The sequence below is a fragment of the Heloderma suspectum genome, chromosome 13 (genome assembly GCF_057233095.1).
Source record: "Heloderma suspectum isolate Gila_16-S chromosome 13, 16-S_ref, whole genome shotgun sequence".
In the NCBI taxonomy this organism is placed as follows: Eukaryota; Metazoa; Chordata; class Lepidosauria; order Squamata; family Helodermatidae; genus Heloderma; species Heloderma suspectum.
In genome coordinates, this window is record NC_139470.1 from 2810101 (window position 1) to 2836080 (window position 25980).

Genomic DNA, 25980 nt, shown 5'->3' on the forward strand with positions numbered 1-25980 from the left:
CACTCTGGGCGATGTACAACATACAATAAAACAGTTTAAAACAATAAAATTCTACAATAAAATACATTTTCTAAAATACCCTAACCCACCCCAAATGCCTGCCTGAACAACCACGTTTTTAATGCTCGACGGAAGCTCATTTAAGAGGGGGCATGACGGAGTTCCCTAGGGAGGGAGTTCCACAGAGTGGGGGCCACCACAGAAAAGGCCCTCTCCCTCGTCCCCACCAGTCTAGCTGTCCTGGCTGATGGGAAGAGAGAAGGCCATCCGAGGCTGATCTTGTTAAGCGGCCTGTCTGGTGCTGCTGGAGGCGCTCCTTAAGATAGGCTGGGCCGGAATATAGGGTTTTAAAGGTCAAAACCAACACCTTGAATTTGGCCCGGAAAACAACTGGTAACCAGTGCAACTCCTTCAGCACTGGAGTGATGTGATCTCGCCGGTGGCTGCCTTTAATCAGGTGAGCCGCCGCATTCTGTACCAGCTGCAGTTTCCGAACCGTCTTCAAGGGTAACCCCACGTAGAGCACGTTACAGTAGTCTAAACGAGAGGAGACCAGGGCATGTACTACCGATGGGAGCAGATGGTCGGGAAGGAAGGGGCGCAGCTGCCATATCAGATGGAGTTGATACAGCGCTGTCCGGCTCACAGCTGACACCTGAGCCTCCATGGACAGCTGGGAGTCCAAAATGACCCCCAGGCTGCGGACCTGGTCTTTCAAGGGTAGCCGTACCCCATTCAACACCAGGTCAACATCCCCCAGCCTCCTCTTGTCTCCCACCAAAAGTACCTCGGTCTTGTCAGGGTTCAGCTTCAGCTTATTCCTCCCCATCCAGCCACTCACCATCTCCAGACATTTGGACAGGGATTCTACGGCCAACCTTGGTGAAGATTTGAACGAGAGGTAGAGCTGCGTGTCATCTGCATATTGGTGACACTGCACCCCAAACCTCCTGATGATAGCCCCCAGGGGCTTCACATAGATGTTAAATAGCATCGGGGAGAGGAACCACAAGTAAGCGGCCACGGGTCCGAAACCTCCCTTCCCAGTGCTACCCCCTGGTACCTGCCGGAGAGGAAGGACGGGAACCACCGCGATATGGTGTCTCCAGTGCCCAACCCCTCCAGGCGGTCCAGGAGGATACCGTGGTCAACGGTATCAAAAGCCGCTGAGAGGTCGAGGAGAACAAGGAAGGAGCATTCACCCCTATCCACAGCCCTCCTCATATCATCTACCAAGGCGACCAAGGCCGTTTCTGTCCCATGCCCAAGCCTGAAGCCCAACTGAAATGGGTCTAGATAATCAGTTTCTTCCAAGTGTGCCTTCAACTGCATTGCCACCACCCACTCAATCGCCTTGTCCAAAAATGGCAGATTTGAGACTGGGCGAAAGTTGTTCAGAACTTGAGGATCCAAGGAGGGCTTCTTTAATAGCGGTCTTATCACTGCCTCCTTGAGGGCTGATGGCATCACTCCCTCCTCAAGGGAGGCGTTCACCACCGCCCTGATCCCCTCACCCTGTCTCTCTCTGCAGCCCATAATGAGCCAAGATGGGCAAGGATCAAGTAAGCCGGTGGTCGGCCGTACAGATGAAAGCACCTTGTCCACTTCATCAGGAGGAAGAAGCTGGAACCGATCCCACAAAACCGGTTTGCCACATGTAGAAATAACTATCATGTAGCTATCATGTAGAAATAACTATCATTTGTAAGTAAAAGTGTGTGCGCACATCTGTCCATGTGAGCGCGTGAAGGTGTATCAGTCATATAACACTATAATTAAACAAGTTACAAATCAGAAGCTTAGACCACTTAAGGAAACACTAAAACAGCAGCAGATTCAAATGTTAACGCAACAACAAACATCTGCTGAAATAAGGCTTTTGCCCAGTGTCTGAAGAACAAGGAGCACATTGGCCTAACAGCCATTTGGGTGGGAGGGTGGGTAGGAGTTCTGAAATAAGGATGCCATTACCAAGAGGGCCCTGCTCAGACCCCTCAGTGCCCAAAGCTGGACAGGAATTGAACAGGAATTCCAGGTGGGGGACATGAAGAAAGCGGAGCCTCGGTGTTCTATGTAGCTGCACACCCTCTCCCCCATGATGAGCAAAAGCGGAATAAACTATGCAAAGCAAGTAAATTTATTGCACATTAGTATAATTGATACGGCTCCCACAATTCAAGCTTTCTCCTGAGTGCAGTGGACGTAGATTATACTCTGCTTTCGGCACCACAGAAACAGAAATCCCTGGATTATAAAAGGGTATTGAGGAAGCCTGATTGAAACTCCACACTGCTAAACCACAAAGCCTGCTGCAATTTGAAGTAATGATAGCCTGGCCTCGAGTTGCCCATGTATTAATCATTGGGCTCTGGCCCCCCGTCAGCAGGTGAGGAGGGTGTCGGCTCATGAACAGCCTCATTCTTGAGTTGCTTATGTGAGCCACGGACACCCACTTTTAAGGGTCAGTTCGCACAGCAAACAGCTCTGCCCCCCCCTCAAAGGAGAGCCTTCCTATGGCCAGATGTCCAAGGCTGCTGTATCCAATTCCAGTTAGAGATAGGTGGGAATTCCATTTAAGTTCACTTTTGATTGGAATTGCCCCACATCTGCAAAGTTCTCCATCTTTGGGGCCACAACAACTTGAGGTTTAAAAAAATTCCAATATGGAAGAAACCGAGGCGGACAGTTTCGTCCACCCAGCCCCACGGCTTCTGAGCACTTACATGTCTGAGTCTAAATCCCTCTGTGTTCAGCCACAGTCCCCACCTCTTTTTCCTGACAGGCTTCTCATCTTTAGCAGTGACAGGCTCAGCGTGGTCCTCCCCACACTGGGAATAGTTGTGCCTATTGAATTTGGCCGGTGCAGTTGGGTGAGAGTTTTGTTTCAGTTCATTTTTGGTAAGAGCTTCCCAAATCCACAAAGTTCTCCATATTCAGGAGAGGAACAGCTTGAGCTTTAAAAGATGCAAATATGGGGGAAAGTGAACCTGACAGATCCGCCCATCGTTGGTGCTTGCACAACACAATCGCAGAACACCGACGCAGGGATGGGTGTCTTTGGTGGCCGTCTTCGGCACCGTCACTTTGTGACAGGACTTTGTTCTAAGGCCCCAATAACAGGTTTCGGGGTGGGGATAGGGGGTTGCAGCTGCTGCTACCCTTTATCCCCTTGGTAAAGAAGAATTCCCACATCCTATAGAATGTCCCTGCCCCCTTTGGACAGCTGCTACTTGTGTGGGGAGGCACAGCTCCCAACTTTCCTTTGGCCGGCCGCCATGACAGTTAAACTGGTTTGAAACTAGCTTATGTTTGCAGTGTGCAGACATACTCTAAATTAATCTTCTTCCTTACCAGTATGGAAATGATCCCCTTGTGTTTCTCTTCCACGAGGTCACATATAATCTTGTTGTTGAAATAGGGGACTGGTTCCCACTGCAAACAGAAGCAAAAGATCCAAGACGGGTTTCTTTAGAAACAATAACACACATATACAATTCTTTGTCAAGTAAAACACCACTTAGATCTGGGTGGGGGCCTCCTTGGGCCCCACCCATCCACCCCCCCCCCCAGGCAGTTTAAGATTGAAGCATGTTTGAGATTTGGAGGGAGTTTAGATAAATCCAAGAAGCAGTCGTTTTTGAGAGAGTTGCTTTGAGAAAAGCATAACTTCCCATGGACTGGATACAGAGGATACTTATTTTCAGAGAGCTGAAGTCTCTTTGGAAGAGGAATCACAGTCCTGAGGCTGGATCCAGATTTAGTCATACTTAGAGTAGACCCATTGAAATCAATAGGGCTTAAATTACTCATGACTAACTTAAGTCCTATTGCTTTGAGTGGGTCTGCTCTAAGCATGCCTACATCTGGTTCCAATTCCTGGTTTGTACATTCATCCCACTTCCCCCCCTTGGGTAAACAGGTTCAGCAGGTTTTTGTATTACTTTTGTTAAAAACCCACAGCACCTGTTTGACCAGCGGACCAAACTCAATGTATGTCTAAACTAAGGGAAGTAAAAAAAAATCCAAATCTTTTTTGACTCTCTAGAAGAGTATTGCCTGTCTCCAGATGTTAGAACATACCTTACAGGAGCACCTGCCTTGAATACACACCCAGACACTTTCTTTTCGGTTCAATTTGTGATAGAGAAGGAGGAGCCCCTCAAGTGAGCAGCCTCAATTGAGCTACCAACTATAGCTTACTGCCTAATCTCTCCCTCCTCAGACAAGTTTACTCTATTCCTACCCCCTTGGCAGCCACGTACAACTGGGGGGGGGGGGTGTTGTACTATGCAGGGGGATTCAAAGAGAGGGAGGCCCCGCCTGTGCTTACCTCAATGCCTTCCTGCTCATACTCTTCTTGTTCTGCCTTCAAGGTCATCTCTATCAGCAGCTGTTGCAGCTTCTCGTTGCAGTAGTTGATACAGAACTGCTCAAAACTTGCAAAAATCCAAAGAGCGGAATGATTTGAAAAAGGTGGCACTTTTGCTCACACAAACAGTAACTGAAATTCTAAACCCTATACTGCTTGGGACCAGACTGTTTGAAAGGCCACCTTCTCCCATACAAGCCTGCTGGGTTTAACATCTTCCGGGGAGACCCTTCTCTCAGTCCCACAGCCATCGGAGGCGGCCTGGTGGGAATGTGAGAGAGGGTCTTCTCGGTGGCTACCCCCAGGAAACGAACCCCCTGCCGCTAGGTTCAATTTTACTCAGGCAAGCCCCTGGCATGTAAGCTAGTCTGTTGATAAAGGGTGGGGGGCGGTGTTAATTGTCTGGTGCTGTTTATTCCTTTTATTGTTGTGTTTTTAATTGATTTGTTTTAATGTTTTGAATTAAGATTTTGTTTTAATCTGTATTTTATTATTGTTAGCTGCCTTGAGTGCCATTTTTGGTGAAAAGGTGGGATATACATTGAACAAATAAATAACTGGATACAGTACTCCAGATGAGGTCTGACTCGTGCAGAATAAAAGGAAACAATTGCTACTTCCTGTGACTTGGAAACTATGGCTATGTTAATGCATCCTAAAGTCCCATTAGCCCTTTTTGCTGCTGCATCACCCTACTGACTCCTGTTCAGCTTGTGATCAACTGCAGCCCCAAGAGCTGGACCATTGGAAGCTTCCACACTGTCTTCAAGGGCAGCTCCATGTAAGGCACATTACAGTAATCTAGACTAGAAGCAACTAGAGCATGGATAACTTACCTGTTTGTCTCAAAGACTTCAAAGCCATAAATATCCAGCAACCCAATCACGGTTTTCCTGGTGAGATCCTGCCAAGCAAAGCACAATCAGGGCAGGGCTATCTCCGTGTGTCATGTTATGGTCCCTCTGCCTGTGGTGAACACGTTGTCCACCTGCTGTCCCACAAGCAGAAGTCTGACATGGTACATGTCACAAGCATTCAACACACAGTGACGAGGGACCTTCACAACTCAAAACCTTTTCTGGGAATACAAGCTGGGAGAATACAAGTTACATTCTATGGGAATACAAAACACTTTTTGGTTCTGCAGGATTAGATTATATTTATTTATTCTCCAGTCACAGACCCATTCAGATTTTTCAAGAGTAGGATAAGCAAGAAATGTTGCTGGCGGAAATCCAGGTTCTGAAGCACAATTTTCCACATAGATTTCACAGGAAACTATACAAATCAAAGGCTAGACTCCTGTTTATCCTCTTGCCAGATTAAACTGGACTTTTTTTAGTAGTCCAAGGGATGGAGTTATATGGCTGCCCTCTGCTGGGGGCAGCCCCCTCCCTCAGGGCGCTACAGGAGTGCACTGTGGCAGGGGCCGTGGATGCCAGCAAGTGCGACTTCACTCTGACAGAGTGGCCACAACATGTCCAACTCTGATAGCTGGGTAACATAGTTTCATACAACAAGGCCTTCAAGCTAAGGGCTATTCCAACCTCTGTGAAGCCAGGTCCATTTGACAGTTCTCTTAAAGTAAAACACGCCCCCCCCCCCCGATACCGGCTCCTCGCTTTCTGCTTATCTACTAGACGTAAGTAGTAGAGCTTCCACTCTTGGGAGGTATAGAAATGTAATAAATAAATAGTGCAGAATCCAATTTTTTGCTTCCCTGTGGCTTGGTCCAGAAGCCAGTTTCTTTCTTTCCTTCCTTTCTTAAAGCTTTGGGATTTGACCTGTTAAAAAGGTGACTTCGTATTATTAGAAACAACATGGGACCAACCTTGTTTGCTAAAGAGCCATTGATCTTGTTGACCAGCCAAGTAAACGTCCGTCCGTAGATCGCCTTTGCTACCGCGTCTCGAGCATAAAATGCTAGGTCCACATCCAACGGGCTTAAAACCTGAAGGGTGGAAGAAACATGGTGTGTGAGTAGACTGGTGAATTTGCCATTTCATATCCTTTGCAGGCAGGAGGGGCACATGATACCTCTTCAAACCGGGCCTCAATTTTTCTGTGGGTGAGAGCTTCTTGCAGAATGGAGAGATGGACGCCCAAAAGCTAGCAAGAGAGGGACAGAAAACATACCTTCAGTTTCAATACAGAAGATAATGCTGGCCTCAACTTTCATGAGCCTGCCAGTCTCTGAGATCATCTTCAGAGGCCTACCTCAATGTCCTCCCACTATATATATAAATTACATTTCTATACTGCCCAATAGCCGCAGAAATCTGGGCAGTTCACAAAAACCTCTCTGGGCAGTTCATTTGAAGCAAAGTGGGTGGCAATGGAGGACAGGGCCTTCTAGGTGGTGGCACCCCAGGGTGCTTTGCCAGACATCTACTCCAATGTCTTTGCAGCAGCAGGCAAAAACATCTTAATTTTCCCCTGCCTTTCAAACATTCTGACCTTTTTATTGTTTTGCTTATGCTTGCTGTTCCTTGCTGTCTTGATTTCACTTCTTCGTCATTTTGTATTTCTATCTTGTGTCATTGTTATCGTGATCTATAAGCCACCCTGGAAGTATTTCTATTAAAGGGCAGGATATAACTTCTTAAAATAAATTAACATGGATGTTCTAGCAGGTGCACACCGTGAGTTCTGCAGCATGCTCTCCTTAAAAATATTTGTTCCGTTTAAAATTTGTATCCTCTCTTTTGGTCCCCAACAAACATAATGAGGGTGCATCCCATCCAGCATGGGTGGCTGGGGGATGCTGGGAATCGTAGGACGTTTCTCCATCTGAACATGCATAGGATTGCACCTCCAGTCAACTGCCAATAAAAACAATATAAAAGCAGCAATATAATAGCACTGAACTTTTACTTAATCGGGAGCCGATGAAGCTAGTTCAAGATTAGTATTACACGCACAAAAACCTGGGTGTCCGCCTGCAGTCAAGGTCATTGAATCATAGAATAATAGGGTTGGAAGGGGCCTACAAGGCCATCAAGTGCCATCTTTTGTGCTAGCTGAAGTTTCTGGACCCTCTTTAAAAGTCGCTCAAGGTAAAGTGTGTGACAGCCGTCTAATCCAGATGCAACCAAGGCAGCGTGCAGCAGTGGCAAGAACTGTGCTAGCGAGTGCCACAACCGAGAGGGGAAATGGTGGCCAGGGCTGGTGAACCAGCAGCCAGAGGCCGCAGCTGTGAGGAAAAACAACCGCCCGGCCAAGTGGGTGGAGGGGGCTCTCTCAGCAATGCAATTGTGTGTTTGTCCTGGGCTGACTTCCCTCTGCATTAGCTCAGAAGCTGCTGCTGCAATCGCTACAGCCCCGCAGGATGGATACCTTTGAGATCCACTTGATCTGGGCGCCTCTGGTGATGATGGCGTGGCCATTGTTATCCTCCTCAAATTGGATGTTGCCCAGGTGCAAGACGCTTGCAATGATGCCAAAGAGGTTCTGTGGACAGAAGAGACAACGGTGACGGCAACATCAACAGTTGCCAGCTGGAGAACACAGGCTGCAGTAGGTATTACTGTGCATCAAGGGTCCAGAAGAACCTCAAGTTTGGGGGACAAATCAGGCTTGCTGGGACCCCTCTGTTCCCCAGGCAGCCCTACCCCGGTCCTACTCCGTTTCCATAAACCATTTGGTGTTTTCCTGGTGTTTGTGCACCTTTCCAAAAGGTTGACATCCCATTTCAAATCCCCACTCCAAAAAGTTGAAATCTCATCTGAAACTGAAATCCATTTGAAATCCATTTGGGATTTGAAATCCCCCATTCCAAAAGGCTGAAATCCCATTTCAAACCCTCCATTCCAAAAGGGTGAAATCCTCTCCCAAGGCTTCTTACTGGCTGTAAGAGCTTTAAGGTAAAATAGGCTGGTGGGGTTTTTTAATCTTTGGCCCCGCCCCTCTTGCCTTCAGCCTCGCCCACCACTGGAATGTGGCCCCCGACAGCTTCTCCGAAATGGAATTTGGCCCACCCACTGAAAGAGATCCAGCACCCCTGATTTAGCCTCTGCACATTTACTCAGCTCTGCAGAGTAAGTTCTGCTGAGACAGGTCTCCCAAATGAGCGTTCAGAGGTTCTTGGACTAGCCATCCATTCCTAACCACAAATGTTTGGGGATAATATTCAGGTTCGTATCTCAGTGGCAGAGCACGCACAGTGCAGGAATAAGGTTCCAGGTTCAACCTCGGCATCTTCAGTTAAAACGTTGATAGCAAGACCTGAGAGAGAGACTCCTGCTTGAGGCTTCACAATCCTGTGCCCATCACAGCGGGCTGTACTGGGCGACCCAAAGCCAGTCATCTAACTCAGTAGGGGACAGCACACATTAAGGGCTTTTCTAAATGGGGCTTTTAACCTGCCACTTTACTGTGGCTTCTGCTTCCGGATTCTTTGTGGGATTAAGATTGGATCCACTACATACATTTTTTCCAGGTTTTTTCCTTCTCTGACTTTCTACATGTTCCACTACATAAACTGTAGATGGTGGTGTGGTATAGCAGAACTGTGTAACTACACTAGCACATTTCATTCTACCATTCCCCCAAATACTGGACTTTCTCCAAATTAAAAAAAAACGGTGAAAATGCTTGGAAAGCATGGGAGAGGCCCTGGAGGATGATGACGTCATCTAAAGCACCCACAAACTACCATGAATGAGGAAGCACAAGTACACAGTAAACCCTTGTGTAGAAAAGCTCTAACTCCCATAAGAAAGAGCTTGCAGGCTTCTACAGGACTTCCAGTGTCCTTCAACATATTTGAGTTCCTCTCATCAAGCAAGAACACACTTCCGGTCCAACCTGACCATCTCTTCCCCTCCACCTCTCCATTTTGTTTGTACCTCAATATCTCTTGCCGCAAAGTCAATGACGGTAAACGCTTTGTGGACCGTCCTCCAGTCACTCCTGTCGTTGATGGAAGACACTTTGGCACAGCGCCCCTGTGGTGGGAGATGGGAAAGGCATGAGGGGCTTTTGCAGAGCCAATGTGGCAAAGAGAGTGAAGTGGGGGACTTTGGGGAGAGCCGGGTTCGAATCCCCCACTCCGCCATGATGCTCACTAGGCAAAGATAGAATGGGCCCCTGCCCTCTTGAGCTGTTTTGGAAAAAAGACTGGAAAAAAAATGTTGGCCATCTTGAGCTTTGGGGGGCGGGGGGGGGAGAAAAGGAAGGATAAAAAATTGAATAAATACAGTAAATGTGGTAATTATCATCAGGGTGGCTTTGAGATACAATGATACAGGGATACAAGAGCAGCCCTGCTGGATCAGACCCAGGGTCCATCTAGTCCAGCATTCTGTTCACACAGTGGCCAACCAGCCGCCCCAATGGGAAGCCCACAAGCAGAACAGGAGTGCAACAGTACCCTCCCGCCCATGTTCCCCAGCAACTGGTATGGAGAGGCATACTGCCTCTGATCTTGGATGTAGCATTGAGAGATTATCGCATGTGGCCATGTATTGCTTCTATTCTATTTATTTATTTGATGACATTTATGAACCACTTACATTAAGAGACATTTCTATGCAATGTACAAAACAATGCAGTATAAGGTCATAATTGAATACTGTATATTATTTCTGTATACAGTAGACACAGTTACCTTCCTGGGAATGCTTGTTGGGAAAAGCCTGCCTTCAGAGGGCCCTGAAAGGGTTGGTGCCTGCCTAATTTGTGGTGGCAGGGAGATTTCAGAGAGGGGTGCCACGATACAAGACCCGATTTGGAGCCATCATGGACTGGACCTCCGAAATCTTGGGCACCCCAGGAGGCCGTCTCCTGATGAGCACAGCAGCTGAGCAGGCAGGTATGGGGTCAGGCGACCTCTTAGGTATCCTGGTCCTGAGTTGTTTAGTAAACAAGTACCCAAACCTTAAACCTGGCCCAGCAGCAAATGGGCAGCCAGTACAGTTCGCTCAGCATAGGTGTAATATGTCAGCCATAAGCCATTACCACCCTGGTTTAGTCAGGGGAGACATGACAGAGGTCTACAAAATTATGCCTGGTGTGGAGAATGTGGAGAGGGAGACTTTTTTCTCCCTCTCTCAGAATACTAGAACCCAAGTTCATCCTACAAAGCTGACTGGGGGGAGATTCAGGGCACATAAAAGGAATTCTTCACACAGCACAGAGTTAAACTGTGGAATTCGCTACCACAGGACATAGTGAAGGCCACCAGTCTGCATGGCTTTGAAAGGGGGTTAGACAAATTCCCGAAAGAGATGGCTATCAGTGGCTACTAGTCCTGATGGCTCTGTGCTACCTCCAGTACCAGAGGCAGTGAGCCTGTGTACACCAGTTGGTGGGGAACATGGGCGGGAGGGTGCTGTTGTGCTGATGCCCTGCTTGTGGGTTCCTGGTTGACAGCTGGCTGGCCACTGTGTGAACTAGATGGACCCTCGGTCTGATCCAGCCGGGCTCTTCTTATGTTCTTATGTTCAAAACTTTGTACATTTTGTTTTATATTTGACATGAGGCACTTTGAGTGTTGGGGGGGGGGGGTTACAGTGGAAAGGCAGCATATTCATGTTCTAAAACAACAAATAATAGATCATGACAAGTAGCCAGAGGTAGCTACATCCTCCACTAAGTTCTCTAATCTCCTTAGAGAGCCATCTAAACTGGTGGCCGTGAACACATCTCCTGGAGGTATTTAAGCAGAGGCCGGATGGCATTCTCTCCGAGATGCTGTAGTTGCAAATTCCTACACTGAGCGAGGGGTTGGATTGAATGACCTCCAAAACTCTGCGCTTTGGCGTGATTAAGTCACTCGGTCACTCCTTAGGCAGAGAGAGCAGAAGATTCACCCATCCGCAGGAGTGACAGCTGCCACTGTCTCATTACCCAAGTCACCGTTCTGGGTTTGGTTCCGTCCAAATCAGACTCTTGCAAAACCCACAGGGTTGGGGTGCTCCTCTGAGGGCTGGGAATGCAAGCCGGGGGGGGGGGGGCAAGAATAAAGAAGGCCTCAAAGTTATAATTCAGGGCTGCCTGCTTCAGCTGCCACCAGAGGCTTGGGAAATGCGGGCCTAGAGAGTCAGGGCTGCAAGACCAGATGCAAGTAGCACCACACAACCTGGACTAGGTACATGTACTTCTGAGGGTTGCGCTCCAGGCCAAGCCCATGAAGAAGGTTTTCCTCCCCGCCTTCCAGCAACTGGTAAAAGATGTGGAAGTTCCGTTCCCCGGGGTTCTGGTGAACGACGCGAGATTTCTCAATCAGGTAGCTGAGGATGTGCCCACCAACAGGAGCTCCCTGAGAAGAGAACCCCCCAAAAAGGAAACATGTAAAGCAGGGGTGTTGAACCTTAGGCCCGTGAGCCAAATGTAGCCCTCCTGGGATTTAAATCTGGCCCTCCAAGGTTCCCTAGGTGGCCACACACCCTTCCCTACATCACCCAGCAGTTCCTGCCCTGCTCCCCAATTGTTTGGTGGTTTCCCATTTTTTCCATGTTTCCCCCCATTCGAAAAGGCCGAGGTGCCTCTCCTAAGGCTTCGTTACTGGCAGGAAGAGCTGTAAACCAAAATATGCTGAGTTTTTTGTATTTTTGGCCTCAGCCACCGCTGCACACAGCCCCTGAGAGCTTCTTGGAAACTGAACGTGACTCTTGGGCTGAAAGAGGTTCAACACCGCTGGCGCAAAGAGAGTTGATGTGCAATGGTGGCGATGCGAACCCAAGAGGCTTCATCCTGTTGCTGGGCGGGGCTGTGGCACAGGCTTTTCGTCAAGGGAATGGGTCTCCAGCAGCAGGAAATGTGCTGTGCTGAAGATCCAGAAGAGCTGCATGTGTGGACTGCACAGGCTGCTGGTCTTCCACTGGTGGTTTGTGTCCCACAACTGGGCCATGCCCTGACCTTGTGGCTCACTCCAGCACCCGACTGGCGCCATTTTGTTTTTTGTTACTCAGTTACTTCAGAGAAAGATGAAACAGTGAAAGACAGACAGACAGAACAAAGGGGAGGGAGAGAGAGATGAAAGAGGAAGGAAGGAAGGAAGGAAGGAAGGAAGGAAGGAAGGAAGGAGGGAGGGAGGGAGGGAGGGAGGGAGGGAGGGAGGGGAGGGGAGGGGAGGGGAGGAGGGAGGAAAGAAGGGAAGGGGAGGGAGGGAGGGAGGGAGGGAGGGAGGGAGGGAGGAGAAAAAGAGAAAGGAAAGAAGAGAAAGCCATGCATGGGCAAGGAGGTTCAGAGGGAAAAAGATATATGGGGGAAAATTAAAAGTGGCTTCCACATTACAGGCTGAAGTTAAAAGACGGGTTTTAAGTCTGGAAGGCCATTGGTGCAGACAGCCTTGGTCTAGAAGGGTTACTAATTGGCAAAGAATAATAGAATACAAAAGAAAATGGGAGGAAGTAAGGCATGTGTTGATTGTCACAAGCCATATGGAAGCATCCAGTGACACTACAAGCCAGAGAGTCACATTCACAGGAGAGAACACTTGGCGCGGATGAGAGCTGGTGCCGTGCAATGCTCGGACTGGGACTGGCGGAGACTCGGGTTCGACTCCCCACTCAGCCATGAAGCTCACGGGAGACTTTGGGCCAGTCATGGCCTCTCAGCCTAGCCCCATCTCACAGGCCTGTTGAGAGGATAAAATCCAGGGGGGACCACTCATGCCCCTCTGAGTTCCTCTGAGGAAAGGCAGGATATACAGTGTAATAAATAGATCCTTTTTGAGAGACTACTGAAAATCTTCTTAGTTCAAATGAAAAGCTCCCCACTCAAAAGCAAGGTATTGGGGCCAGCAATTTGGTTTACCTTAAAATCAAACTGGATGTCCATGTACTTTCCAAACCTGCTCGAGTTGTCATTCCGTAAAGTTTTTGCATTTCCAAAAGCCTGCAGATTATAGAAACAAACAAAAAGTACTCTGGAACAACTAGGGTTTTTTTTTCATGAAGTTTTATCTTATTTCTTTTAACTAACTAGAAGAATAACTAGGTATTTAATCTTTGGCATATTGTGCTAACATGCCCACCTCCTCCTCCTCAGCCTTACTGACCTCTTGTGCATTTCTTGTCAAAACTCCTGCCTGAAAACCCAGAGAACCGTTGCTGCCAATCAGTGTCAACAATACTGGGTTAGATGTAGGGATGTTGGAGAAATCCATTTGGGGGGTGGAGTTCAACTGGTTTTCCTAGACTTGGCTCCCTGGACTTCATTTTGGTTCCCGCTGCAGCGCCCAACTCAGTCTGCAGCGATTTGGGCCAGTTTGCAGATTTTTCAGGAATTTTGCACATTTTTTACAGTTCTGCAATTTGTGCAAATGTCTGAGCAATTTGCATAAATTATGGCTGAAGTTGTGCAACTCACACAAAGTATAGCCAAATTTGCGTAATTGGCATAAATTGTGGACCTTCCAAAAAATGCACAAAAAGTTCCCAGAGTTCGGGGAAAGCCCGCTGCTCAGCTAGCAGACACGAATTGAGTCCTATACACTGCAGAATTCCATCAAGCCAAAAAAGAATCAGATATCTCTGTCGTGGACTCCTTAGTCAGACGGTTTGAGTCTGAATATGACAGCTTCCAATGTCCCATTTGTCTCTTAAAACACTTAAGGTTTCCTTGTGTTTGTGCTTGTTATACTCCACTAGAAATGCAGTTGATTGTTATCATGATGGTAAATTATTACATGGTTTTATTTTACCAAATGATGTAACTCTAGAAGTTACTTTTTATTTATTAAGCTTTATGGTCTCAGCAATGAACTTTGAAGGGCCTATAGCTAAAAAAACAAACACAAAAACCAGTTTTGAGGCACTTCCCAATCCACTGCTGCCAGTCAGTGCTGACAGTACTGGGCTAGGCAGTTTCCTGCGCTTTCTTTACCTCCAGAACAGGATTGGAGAGGAGCAGGCGATCCCGGACGACCTGCAGTTGCTCTGTGGTGGGACAGGTCATGGCAAAGTACTGAAGGATTTTCTTGGAGGCTTCTGTTTTCCCAGCGCCGCTCTCCCCAGAGATCAGGATGAAGTGGTTATTGTATTCGGTGCACATGACGCGGTAGGCGTTGTCAGCTATGGCGTAACTGGAGAAGACAGGACATACATACATATAGACGCCCATGCACATGACAGGTGCACAGTGACGGTGTCCTCAGATTATGTTGCATCATGTCCGACCTTTGTGAATTGTCGGAACCGCCCAGAGAGCTTCAGCTATTGGGCGGTAGCGAAATGAAACGATAGTGATAAGGCCTTCAAAGCCTGAAATTGCTAGCATCGTTACCTCCCGGGCAGGTGAATTTAGACCACAAGTTTCACCAGTCGGGAAGATCGAACATGCAACTCTGCTATGAGCCAGCTGCAAAAACCTGGCAAGGCAATACAGCGATGGTCCACTTTAAGCCTCGTTTAGTGTGGGAAAAGACACCCTGGGGGTGGCAGGAGGCCTCAGCTGAATGCGATGAAGGGCGCTGGGCTGTGGCTTACATGTGTGGTGGCAGTTCGAAGAAGTTAACTCCTTTATATTGCTCCATCTGCTTAACCGTATAGATGTCCAGTTCCTTGTACGGATTCACAGAAACCAGGAGAGTCCCAATGTATGTCTACACAAAGAAAGAAGAAACGGTCTTAAGGATGCAATGACCAGCTAACTGGAGGGGCCCATAAAAAACTTGCCACCTACAGGGCATGTGAAATTTTAATTTATTTTTTTAAACAAAGAGTGCATCCTCACGCTCAGACACAAACTAGTGTTCGGTGCTCCTACAGAGGCATGTTTGGGAAGGTGTGCACCTTTCATGGGCATGCTGCATGGACAGGAGTCCATTCCCCTACTTTTCCTCACAACAGGGATCAAAGTCTAGAAATAACAAGGACTCCTGCCTTTTCTGCTTCCTTTATTGGGGGGGGGAGGGGGAGGGGGAAGGGGAGGGCAGGAACCTTGCTACCCAGATGCAGCTACACTAAGATCCTAGACTTCTCCACTGATTTCTTTGGGAAACCCACGAGGGGAGACTGTCTGACTGGAAGCAGGAAGGCTTTTCTGTGTGTAAGTCTCTAGAAATTAAGAGGGGTTCCTTTCCTGCTTTTCTGCTATATAACCTCTAGGCCGCACTGTGGCAGACCAGAATAAAGCAAATACACATGAAAAAAGGTCCTAGGTTCAAGTTATGGCATCTCCAGTTAAAAGACAGTCAGGTATACCGGAGACCACTGCCAATCAGAGCAGAGTAGGCTAGATGGACCCATGACCTGACTTGGAATTAGGCAGCTCCGTGTGTTACTGGGGAGAGCCCATAGAGCACGTCGATTGCATGCAGAAAGCTGCAGGTTCAATCCCTGGCACCTCCTGCTAAAAGAATCAGGGAGCATGTTTGAAGAACCGCCTTCCCCAGCACTGATGAACCCAGGATTTACGATTGTCTGGGGGGATTTTGCTTGTGGTAACCTTGAGGAATGTGACCCATGGGGCTACCTCACATGGTAGGGCCTCCTTGGTGGTGGCACCCCGGCTGTTGAACTCCCTTCCAGTAGAGATTTGGTAGTCCCTGGCACTGTTGTCATTCAGGTGCCAGCTAAAGACATATTGGTTTGTACAGGCTTTTGGAGTATAGGTAAGTATTTCATCTGTTTTACTGATAGTTTTGTTGTATTTTATATGGGTTGTTCACTGCCCTGGGATCCTTGTGAGGAAGGGCAGGATATCAGTCAAATACATCAATAAATAATAGACAAGATTAGATGGATAAATAGCCTGACCTGATGGATAGCAACTTCCTACGTTCCTAACATCAAAGTATTCCTAACACTCCAGTCCCAGTTCTCTCTTCCTTTTAATGCCCGGAAGAGAGTCAAGTCTAATCCCACAGTAGTTGTCATATGACATCACCTATCGGCCCGCTTTACTCCATAAACAAGTTATTACAAATGGCAACATCACTAAAGGCAGACAAGCAGTGCAATCTGCAATTACGTAGATGAGGTTCTCCCTGTATCGCTTGCGAAGGTTGTCCAAGAAGGCAGATTCACTCGTGTGGGAGTCCAGAAGGACAAAATCTTGAACCCCGACTCTATCCCGGGCTATCAGAGCCCCTTCCATGTTCAGCTGGTAGGGCTTCCGCCACGCCGCTTCTTTCTACAAGGCACAGGGGGGAAATCTAATTAAGGACGGTTTGAGCTGCACGATTTCCCTTGGGGGAAGCCAACAGGAGCTGGGGAGCGTCCGGTTCAGGATGAAACACCCCTAGAGGAAGAGGGTGAACATGTTTTTGATTGCCTAAATAGGGACAGAGAAGAAATAGGCCATGAGCGTAATGTAGGACTTTACTAGTAGACGAAGTCAAAGAAGCCAAAGGGCCACAGAGGGAAATGCACATGCCAGAGACATTTGGAGAGGGTCACTGTACGTAGGTGTTTCTGTGCTAATGCTAGAAGCCTCCAAGCCAAGATGGGAGAGTTAAGAGTTCTTGGTTCTAAAGGAGGACAAAGGTACTAGGTTTGCACAACATGCTAACCTACACTCAGTGGTTGAGTGTGGGTTGTTGTTGAACTGTAGGTTCTTGTTGAACCATGGATTAGCGTGTTGTCTGAGCCCAGTACATTTTCCATAGGGTGGCTTGTTAACCATGCAGTGTGGCTTATTTTTCCTCAAACAAGCCGCCTTAAGAGCCTATGATTTGTTGTTGGGTTGTTCAGGGTGGTTAACAAGCCATCCTGTGGAAAATGTCCTGTGTTCAGACAACACGCTAACCCACAATTCAACAGAATCCCGCACTCAACCACTGAGTGTGGGTTAGCATGTTGTGTGAACAGCCCCATGATGGACATAACAGAAACCTGGTGGAATGAAGAGAACCAGCGGGATACGATCATCTCTGGATACAGAGAAGTGTGGTGAGCATATTTGATTTCAAAGCAAGGAACAAACATCCTCAGCATCCTCCTGTGGACAGAGTACAGCCTTCAGCAATGGCCATGTTTGCACACAATGATCAGCCAGGTTTGTTCAGTGTGCTGTCCAGACCAGGGCTTCTGGCTTTACAAGCCAGGATTCGTAAACCAAAAACAAACTCTGGTTTGTGATCCTGGCTTGTAAAGGCAGCAAAAAAACCAGGATCCCTGCTTGGGACAACATACTAAACAAACTCTTTCTGGTTTGTTTAGCAATCATGTCGAAAGGGAGGCGCAACGTGGGAGTGAACGAGATTGTCTGGAATCCTGGCTTATCGTTCTCTGTGAATGTGGCCAACATATCCCAGTGTTGCGGAGAGGCCCGGGGCAGTGCTCCTTGACACGAGAACATTGATGCTACCGGGGTGTCCCAGTTTTCATCTGTGAAGTATTGGAGGCTATGCATTCCTACACACAGAAAACTCGCGCGGCAGAAGCAAGGCTAAGTTAGAACCCTTCTCTTGCTTAGCTGTGTGGCAGGATGTGTTTTTCTAAGGCTGAGCATTCAATGAAGTGAGCTCCCACCGGCAGTCTCAAGAGGCACAACCCAACTCAAGATGCAAGGTCACCACCTCACTAAGAACCTTTTATTGCATGTTTTTTTACACAATTGTTCCATTCCGGCTTTATTTACATGCTAGTCGGACTTGTGAATACTCCAGCAGGTGACGTGGCAGCTTGCATAAAACACAAGCATTTTCCTAAGCTGCATAGCTGCATACATGGCTCTCTTTTTTTGCAGTTTCCAGAAGCCTTTACAGTCTGTATTGAGAGAAGAAATACAAAGTTTCTTCCCAAGGCTGCAGAATTTGAGAGTGATTATTCTAACTGGAGCAAGGTTAACAGCTAGTAACCCGTTGCAAAAGTAATGAAACAAAATCCATCCAATTCTGTCTGTTCACTTGCAGCCTGGCTTTTCTATTTTCTTTTAAATCAGAGCTACAGAAAACTCTTCCCTCTGCAAAGTTCTTCTGCTTTGTGCATGCTAGATGCAAGGGCAGCTGCAATCCTATGCACTCTTAGTGACTGTCTTACTGAATTCTGTGGGACTTCTACAAAACGATATTTGGAGCTAAGCTGTCAACAACACCCCTGTAAGGCACATCAATATCATTGCCATAATGCAGAGGAGATGGGTTGGGGCTATACAGGCTTGCTTAAGGCAGGAGTGGGCGGAATGACCATCAGGAATACTTGCTGCTAGAGATGGCTCGGTGATTGCAGTAGATAAGCAAAAGTTTCCAGCTCCCAAATCACCATGCCCATTAGGCTGTTAGAATACACAGCACATCTGTACTTCATAGTTTTGGACTGGTCTATGCAGACCAACCCAATGTCTGGCTCGTGGGGTGCAGGAGGTGGTCAACTACTCCGCCCCCTCAGCCACCACATTGCCTCTGGTCTGCCTACTGATTTGCACCTGACTCGTGGGTTGACCTTGGGGCCAAGTTAAAAGACAAAGGAAACCCCCCACAAAGGAAAACCCAAAGCCTGTCCCAAAGCCATCCAGTGACTTGCAACTCATTCTCTTAGGGCATAACCCTATGCACGTTTAGAGAGAAGAAAGTCCTACACAGCATGCCCCAGCCAACTATGATTTTTACTGGGGGTCCAGACATCCCTGCCTTCCACTCGTGATGCTCCTGTGTCTTCCCACAACTTCTTCCAACTTTTTCCGGGCCTCAGAAAATGCGTTAAGAAAGAAAACACGGAGACCTTTGGACTGGTAGCACTAGCAGCTGTCCTCCTGGAAGCAACCTGTAATTGCTCTATGGCACCCTTCCTCAAGCTGGGGCCCTCCATATGTGTCAGACTACAACTCCCATCTGGCAAGGGGATGCTGGGAGTTGTAGTCAAACTCATCTGGAGGGCACCCAGCTGAGGAAGGCTGCTCTAAGATACTGACCATTTAAGTTTATTAATAAATTTGGCTGTGTTCCACGGGAGTTGAATACAGACTCTCGTTCCCTCCCTCCCTCCCTCCCTCCCTCTCTCTTTCTCAGAAGGGAATTTTCTACCTTCCCCACCAACAATTCCAAAAGACAGAGATATAGCGGAAACTTTCTCCTAACAGTTACACAGAAGCTGTTCCCATTTCAGCTGCACACGTTGGACTCCGTCCATCCTCTCCCCGCAAATTACCTTACCTGGCAGGTCTCAGTTCCCTCCTGCTTCGCCTTTCCCTATTCCACAAAAAAACCCTTTCTCAATTTTGTCAGCTGGACTTTACACATATTGTTGCAATGTTGGCCCTGACCGGAGGTGCTGCTCCACCAACGGGAATTCATGCCCAGGGCTGGGAATTGGACGGGCTGCCTCCCTATGCAAAGTTTTATCAGAGTTAGCCAGCGCAGGGTCACGAACTGAGCAGAATCTATTTTTCTTCACCTTGGATCAGAGAGAGAGAGAGAGAGAGAGAGAGAGAGAGGGAGGCAGCACGTGCATGACTCCAAACGGCTCTTAAATCAAAACACGCTCATTTTCAGTGTAACAGAGACAGGCCATCTGAAAGGTCGGTTTAGATCAGGAAATGCCTTATTCCTGAAGGTGCCACAAGATCAGGAAGGGGGCCTGAATTAAGGCACCTCTGTGACTGCACACTGAGAATCAGCTGTCAGGGAGCAGGCCCAAGTTCCAGGATGTTGGGCCATGGCTCAGCGGTACAGCTCCTGCTTTGCATGCACAAGGACGCAGGTTTGATTCCTGGCAGCTCCAGGCAGGGCTAGGAAAGAATCCTGCCTGAAACCTTTGTGAGCCGCTGCCCGTCAGTGTCGATAATACTGGGCTAGTTGAACCAAGGGCCTCACTCGGTATAAGGCAGCTTCCTATGTTCACATCAGCATCACAGCTTATAATTTGTTCAACTTTTGAGAGTTTGAGACTGAAATACTGTGTGCCTTCTACAGGGGCTTTTCAGTAGCGGCACCTCAGTTATGAAACAGGCTTCCCAGATAAGAGAGGCTTGCCTGGCACCAACCCAGTCTGCCCCAGATGAAGGTCTTTCGGTCTACCCGGGCTTTTCAAATAATTCATGTAGTATGGGCCTCTCCGTTTTAAAATCTGTGCGTTTAATTTTGGGGTGCTGCAAGTTTTGTTTTGTTGTCATATTTCATGTTGCTTTTGATCTTATGTTTTTATATGCTCTGTTTTGTATTTAAATTGTGTTTATGTTTGTTTATCGCAAGCCGCCCAGGGAACTTTATTTTATGGGGTAGCACACAAATATCATTCATAAATAAATAAATAAATACAGCTTTTTACTCTTACTCAGTTGAATGCACCTTGGCCTACTTTAGCAGTATATTTTTTTCAAGCAAAATTTTAAAAAACTACACATGCACACAGGAGTCACGAAACACCAGTGTGAAGAGCGCTAGCTTACTACCTTCCGCATTTCTGCCCTGGCAAACCCTACGCACATATCTGTCAGGAGCACCCTAGCTGCCTCTTGCAGTCCCCACCAATAGCCAACTCAGGACACAGACAACGAGGAATTATTTCCAAGACTTTATTCCTTTTGCTTAATGACTCTTTCAGATACTAATCACTAGCGACAAAGCAAGGAACAGCACTGGGGAAAGATAGCAGAGTAGCCTAAGACAGTTGGTCCCCGTTTGAAGGAGAACCGCGGGAAGACCCTGAACTTATGGGCTAGGGAGAGATCCTCCCTCTTTCCCTTGGGTCCTCGGGACGCGACCATTGTTTGCGCGCCAAGCAAGCGCTATGCCACCTTTCTGCGCCCTGCATCGCTCGTCGCTCCCTGCGACTGCATTGAGCATCCAGCAAGCCCTCCTCCTGCACTTGCTCACTGCCAGGGTCACTATCTATCCCAGGAATGCTGGCAGGAGGAATCTCTGCCAGCTGCTGTGCCTGTGAGGGATGAGCGGGCTCCTCTCCCACGGATTGCTGTTCCTCCTCAGAATCAGAACTGCTCTGGGGCTCTATGGGCTCAGTTTCCACCCTGACAACATCCCGCACACCACCTTTGTGTGGGTGGGGCTGAGAGTGGACATGTCTGTCCACAGTCCTCCTGGGAACTCTGTCACCATCCAAATTCCCCCGTCCCACCCTGTCTTTCCCCATGGTGGGAGATGGAAAAGGGAGCCAAACTGGGCATTGCGGCGGGATGGCATTTCCACCTATCCATCGGTTCTTAAGAAAAGGACTCTGCAGACAGATATTTTCATCCTAAATAAAATGCGTGAATCCTGCTGCTGGTGTCCCCAGCCTCTCAGGGCCTCGTGTAAGGCACTGCTCAACCTAGAAAGAACATACACAATGAAGAGACTCAAGCACCTCTGACCATGTGCAGGGCAGGTTTCCCTCACCACTGAGCAACATCACCTATCCTACTCACATCTAGAATTACACAGCCAGGACTTACAGTTCCGATACTGTGGCAGATTTTAGCCTTGGTACTTTTCTTCCTGGGAATTAACTGCTGCTTGTTTCTTTCACGTGGCCAAGATGGAGCTGGCAACAGACAACCAACACTGTGTAAAATGAAGCGTGGTGTATCACCTCGTTCAAGGGGAGTTTACTGTACACCTCTCCAGACTGCTCCACACCAGATACAAAAATAATGCCTTACCTTCTCGGAGACCAGAGAGCGAAAGAATGAGAGGCCTTGAAATCCCAGTAGCTGCCTGCTGTATCAGATTCCCTCAACCTATTTCTTTTTACTGAATTAACACTCTAGTAAACTGCCTGCTTGGAGACTGAGAGATCCCTCCGTTGCTGGCGTAGCCCACAGAGAACACTTGGTTTCCCGTTAAATATTTCTAACTGCAGTTGGTGGTTCACTCCCATCGATACGGCATGGGAAGGGGGGGGGCAGGAATCTCAAGTTATTTCTTTGACACCCAAAGCAACATTGTTCAGATGACCTCTGCCCTCACCTAGCAAGAGATCCTGGCTGCACTGACATATCATTGTAGCAAGCAGCTCTTCTAAGCAGTCAGAGAGAGACACACAGACAGAAAGTCAAATACAGGCGCTGCATGATCAAACACAACACTTTCTCCATTTAGGCAAACACAAGCACAACATTTGTAACTGCAAAAAAGCAAACAAACAGAAAACAGAAAAGAAAAAAGGATCACCCCCAGAATGACTTCCAGATTCCAGGATCCTGTCAATATATTGCAATATACCGTTGATGTATTTGGGGACCTTGCCCATTGTAAGCCATTGGCCCACCCTAATTACACTCTCTACTTTAAGCAGTAAAGTAAATTCTTGTTGCAAAATTTCGGCTTAAATTGAAGAACGTAGGGAAAACCATTAAACCATTCAGGTATGACCTAATTCATATCCCTTATGAAAAAACAGTGGAAGTGAGGAATAGATTTAAGGGATTAGACCTGATAGACAGAGTGCCTGAGGAACTATGGACGGAGGTCCGTAACATTGTTCAGGAGGTAGCAACTCAATCCATCTCCAAGAAAAAGAAATGCAAGAAAGCAAAGTGTCTGTCTGATGAGGCTTTACAAGTAGCTGAGGAAAGAAGGGAAGCGAAAAGCAAGGGAGAAAGGGGAAGATCTATCCAACTGAATGCAGAGTTCCAGAGAATAGCAAGGAGAGACAAGAAGGCCTTCTTAAATGAACAGTGCAAAGAAATCGAGGAAAACAACAGAATGGGAAAGACTAGAGATCTCTTCAAGAAAATCGGAGATCTCAAGGGAACGTTTTGTGCAAAGACGGGCACGATAAAGGACAAAGAAGGCAGGGACCTAACAGAAGCAGATGAGATTAAGAACAGGTGGAAAGAATACACAGGAGAATTATACAGGAAAGATCCGAATGTCCCTGATAGCCATGATAGTGCGGTCACTGAACTTGAGCCGGACATCCTAGAGAGTGAAGTCAAGTGGGCCTTAGGAAGCATTACTAACAACAAAGCTAGTGGAGATGACAGTATTCCAGCTGAGCTATTTAAGATCCTAAAAGATGATGCTGTTAAAGTGCTGCACTCATTATGCCAACAAATTTGGAACACTCAACAGTGGCCACAAGACTGGAAAAGGTCAGTTTACATTCCAATTCCAGAGAAGGGCAACACCAAAGAGTGTTTAAACTACCGCACAATTGCGCTCATTTCACATGCCAGCAAGGTGATGCTCAAAATCCTACAAGCTAGGCTTCAGCAGTATGCAAACCAAGAACTACCAGAAGTACAAGCTGGGTTTCAAAGAGGCAGAGGAACTAGAGATCAAATCACCAACATTCGCTGCATCATGGAGAAAGCAAGAGAATTCCAGAAAAGCGTCTATTTCTGCTTCATTGACTACGCTAAAGCCTTTGATTGTGTGGATCACAACAAACTGTGGCAAATTCTGAAAGAGATGGGGTACCAGACCACCTTACCTGTCTCCTGAGAAACCTGTACGAGGGTCAAGAAGCAACAGTAAGAACCGGACATGGAACAACCGATTGGTTCAAAATTGGGAAAGGAGTACAACAAGGCTGCATATTGTCGCCCTGCTTATTTAACTTATATGCAGAGTACATCATGAGAAACGCTGGGTTGGATGAATCACAGGTCGGAATTAAGATTGCCGGGAGAATTATCAACAACCTCAGATACGCAGATGATACCACCCTAATGGCAGAAAGCGAAGAGGATCTCAAGAGCCTCTTTTTGAGGGTGAAAGAGGAGAGTGCAAAAGCTGGTTTGAAACTCAACATTAAAAAAACGAAGATCATGGCATCTGGCCCCATCACTTCCTGGCATATGGAAGGGGAAGAAATGGAAGCAGTGACAGATTTTACTTTCTTGGGCTCCAAGATCACCGCAGATGGTGACTGTAGCCATGAAATTAAAAGACGCTTGCTCCTTGGGAGGAAAGCTATGGCCAACCTAGACAGCATAGTGAGAAGCAGAGACATCACCTTGCCGACAAAGGTCCGTCTAATCAAAGCTGTGGTTTTCCCAGTAGTAATGTATGGCTGTGAGAGCTGGACTATAAGGAAGGCTGAGTGCCGAAGAATTGATGCTTTCGAACTGTGGTGCTGGAGAAGACTCTTACGAGTCCCCTGGACTGCAAGGAGGTCAAATCAGTCCATCCTAAAGGAAATCAACCCTGAGTGCTCATTGGAAGGACAGATACTGAAGCTGAAGCTCAAATATTTTGGCCACCTAATGTGAAGAAAAAACTCTCTGGAAAGGACCCTGATGCTGGGAAAGACTGAAGGCAAAAGGAGAAGGGGACGGCAGAGGATGAGATGGCTAGATAGCATCACTGATGCAATGAATATGGACTTGAGCACACTCCAGGAGACAGCGCAGGACAGGAAGGCCTGGCATGCTATGGTCCATGGGGTCACGAAGAGTCAGACACGACTGAACAACTGAACAACAACTTTAAGCAGTATTTTAATTCAGTATTTTATTATGTACATATGTATTTATTACATTTCTCTACTGCCCAATAGTCAAAGATATCTGAGTGGTTCACAAAACAAAATGTAAAACCATTGATACAGTCACACAATAAAGCATAATATAAAAATTTCAACAGTTTAAAACAGAGTGAAGCCAGAGTAAAAACCAGCAGTGTAAAGATCTAAAACCACATTAAAAAATAAATTGAAGGACTAAAAGGGCTCTGAGACTAAAGAGGACTTAATCTGGCCCTGAAAAGACGTAGGAAGCAAGTGCAGCTCTTGGGCTGGGTGGGTAGGGGGCATTGCAAAACCTGAGTGACGCCACTGAAAGGGCTCTCTCCTTGTAGCCACCTGCCCCACCTTATTTGGTTGGGCTACCTGGAGAAGGGCCTCTAAAGATGATCTTAAGGCCCAGGCAGGTATGCATCACCTGCATGCAGTTCCTCAACTCTTTAAAAGCTGTGTTAAATTATGCAATGCCATCTTTTCAGTAATATTTAAGCACGGCAGATGAAAATCCAGCTAGCAGCTAGCTCAGAGGCTTGGTGAGGGCAGTTGGACAGGCACAATGGCACTGTGGCTGCATCATCTCTTGATCCTGTTTCCCTGCAGTCTAACACAGTAAAGCATCTTCAGACATTGAATATTGCTGACGGGGAGAGGAGATAAATCAGAAACAGGAGAGATTAGACGGCGGATGCCAGATGCCAGTGAGGCCTTTGCACCACAGCTTCTGAGCAGAAACAGTCTGTCTGAGCAATGAGAGCTTCACGTTTCAACAGAAGTACTGTTTTAAACATTTAATTATGTATATCTTGTTTTTCCAGGGCCAGCCCTACCATTAGGCAGAGTGAGGCAGCTGCTCAGGCAGTTGATTTGAGGTGTCATGAAAGGGCAATAAAGTATTAGTTATTTAATTTATTATTAGTGTTTTTACTGCCAGGGAGGGGAAAGATATGCTGTTTGTGGGATTTTCTGTCTCACATACCAAAATAACTTGGCACGTTTTGGGTCCTATGCGCCTTGACTTGGGAAAGAGGCACCATTTGTTATTCTGCATCAGGCACAAAATGTCCCAGCTTTTCTGTTGCATAATAATCAAAGCAGCTTCCTCAATAAAAAAAATACAATGGGGGTGGGGGGACCATGAAAGTAATACATCCACTCAAGAAAGAAACTAAGATGCCAACAGTTAAAAATGGCAGAGGCAGCAGTACAAAGATGTCTTATTCAGAAGTTTAAATTATAAAACAGCATATCAGAGATTAAAAACCAGCTGGAATAAAATAAAAAGGTCTCTACCAGGGTGTTGAACCTCTGGCCCTCAGG

At 47.2% G+C, this 25980-nt stretch overlaps 1 protein-coding gene across 5 annotated transcripts in view; it reads right to left on the reverse strand.

Annotated features, from left to right (window-relative positions):
• MYO1H (myosin IH) overlaps positions 1-25980 on the reverse strand; it is a 70494-nt gene that overhangs the window by 23479 nt on the left and 21035 nt on the right. For 3 of the 5 annotated variants that reach the window (XM_084820169.1, XM_084820171.1, XM_084820168.1), the window contains exons 2-13: positions 16289-16450; positions 14803-14918; positions 14201-14399; positions 13130-13210; positions 11451-11630; positions 9217-9315; positions 7706-7819; positions 6407-6478; positions 6201-6320; positions 5206-5273; positions 4331-4436; positions 3352-3432 (exon numbers count right to left, since the gene is read on the reverse strand). In XM_084820169.1, the coding sequence (XP_084676295.1) occupies positions 3352-3432; positions 4331-4436; positions 5206-5273; positions 6201-6320; positions 6407-6478; positions 7706-7819; positions 9217-9315; positions 11451-11630; positions 13130-13210; positions 14201-14399; positions 14803-14918; positions 16289-16450 (1398 nt within the window). Of the gene's footprint in view, positions 1-3351; positions 3433-4330; positions 4437-5205; positions 5274-6200; positions 6321-6406; positions 6479-7705; positions 7820-9216; positions 9316-11450; positions 11631-13129; positions 13211-14200; positions 14400-14802; positions 14919-16288; positions 16451-19412; positions 19468-25980 lie in introns of those variants that run through there. The other 2 variants (XM_084820172.1, XM_084820170.1) reach the window with 1 other exon arrangement.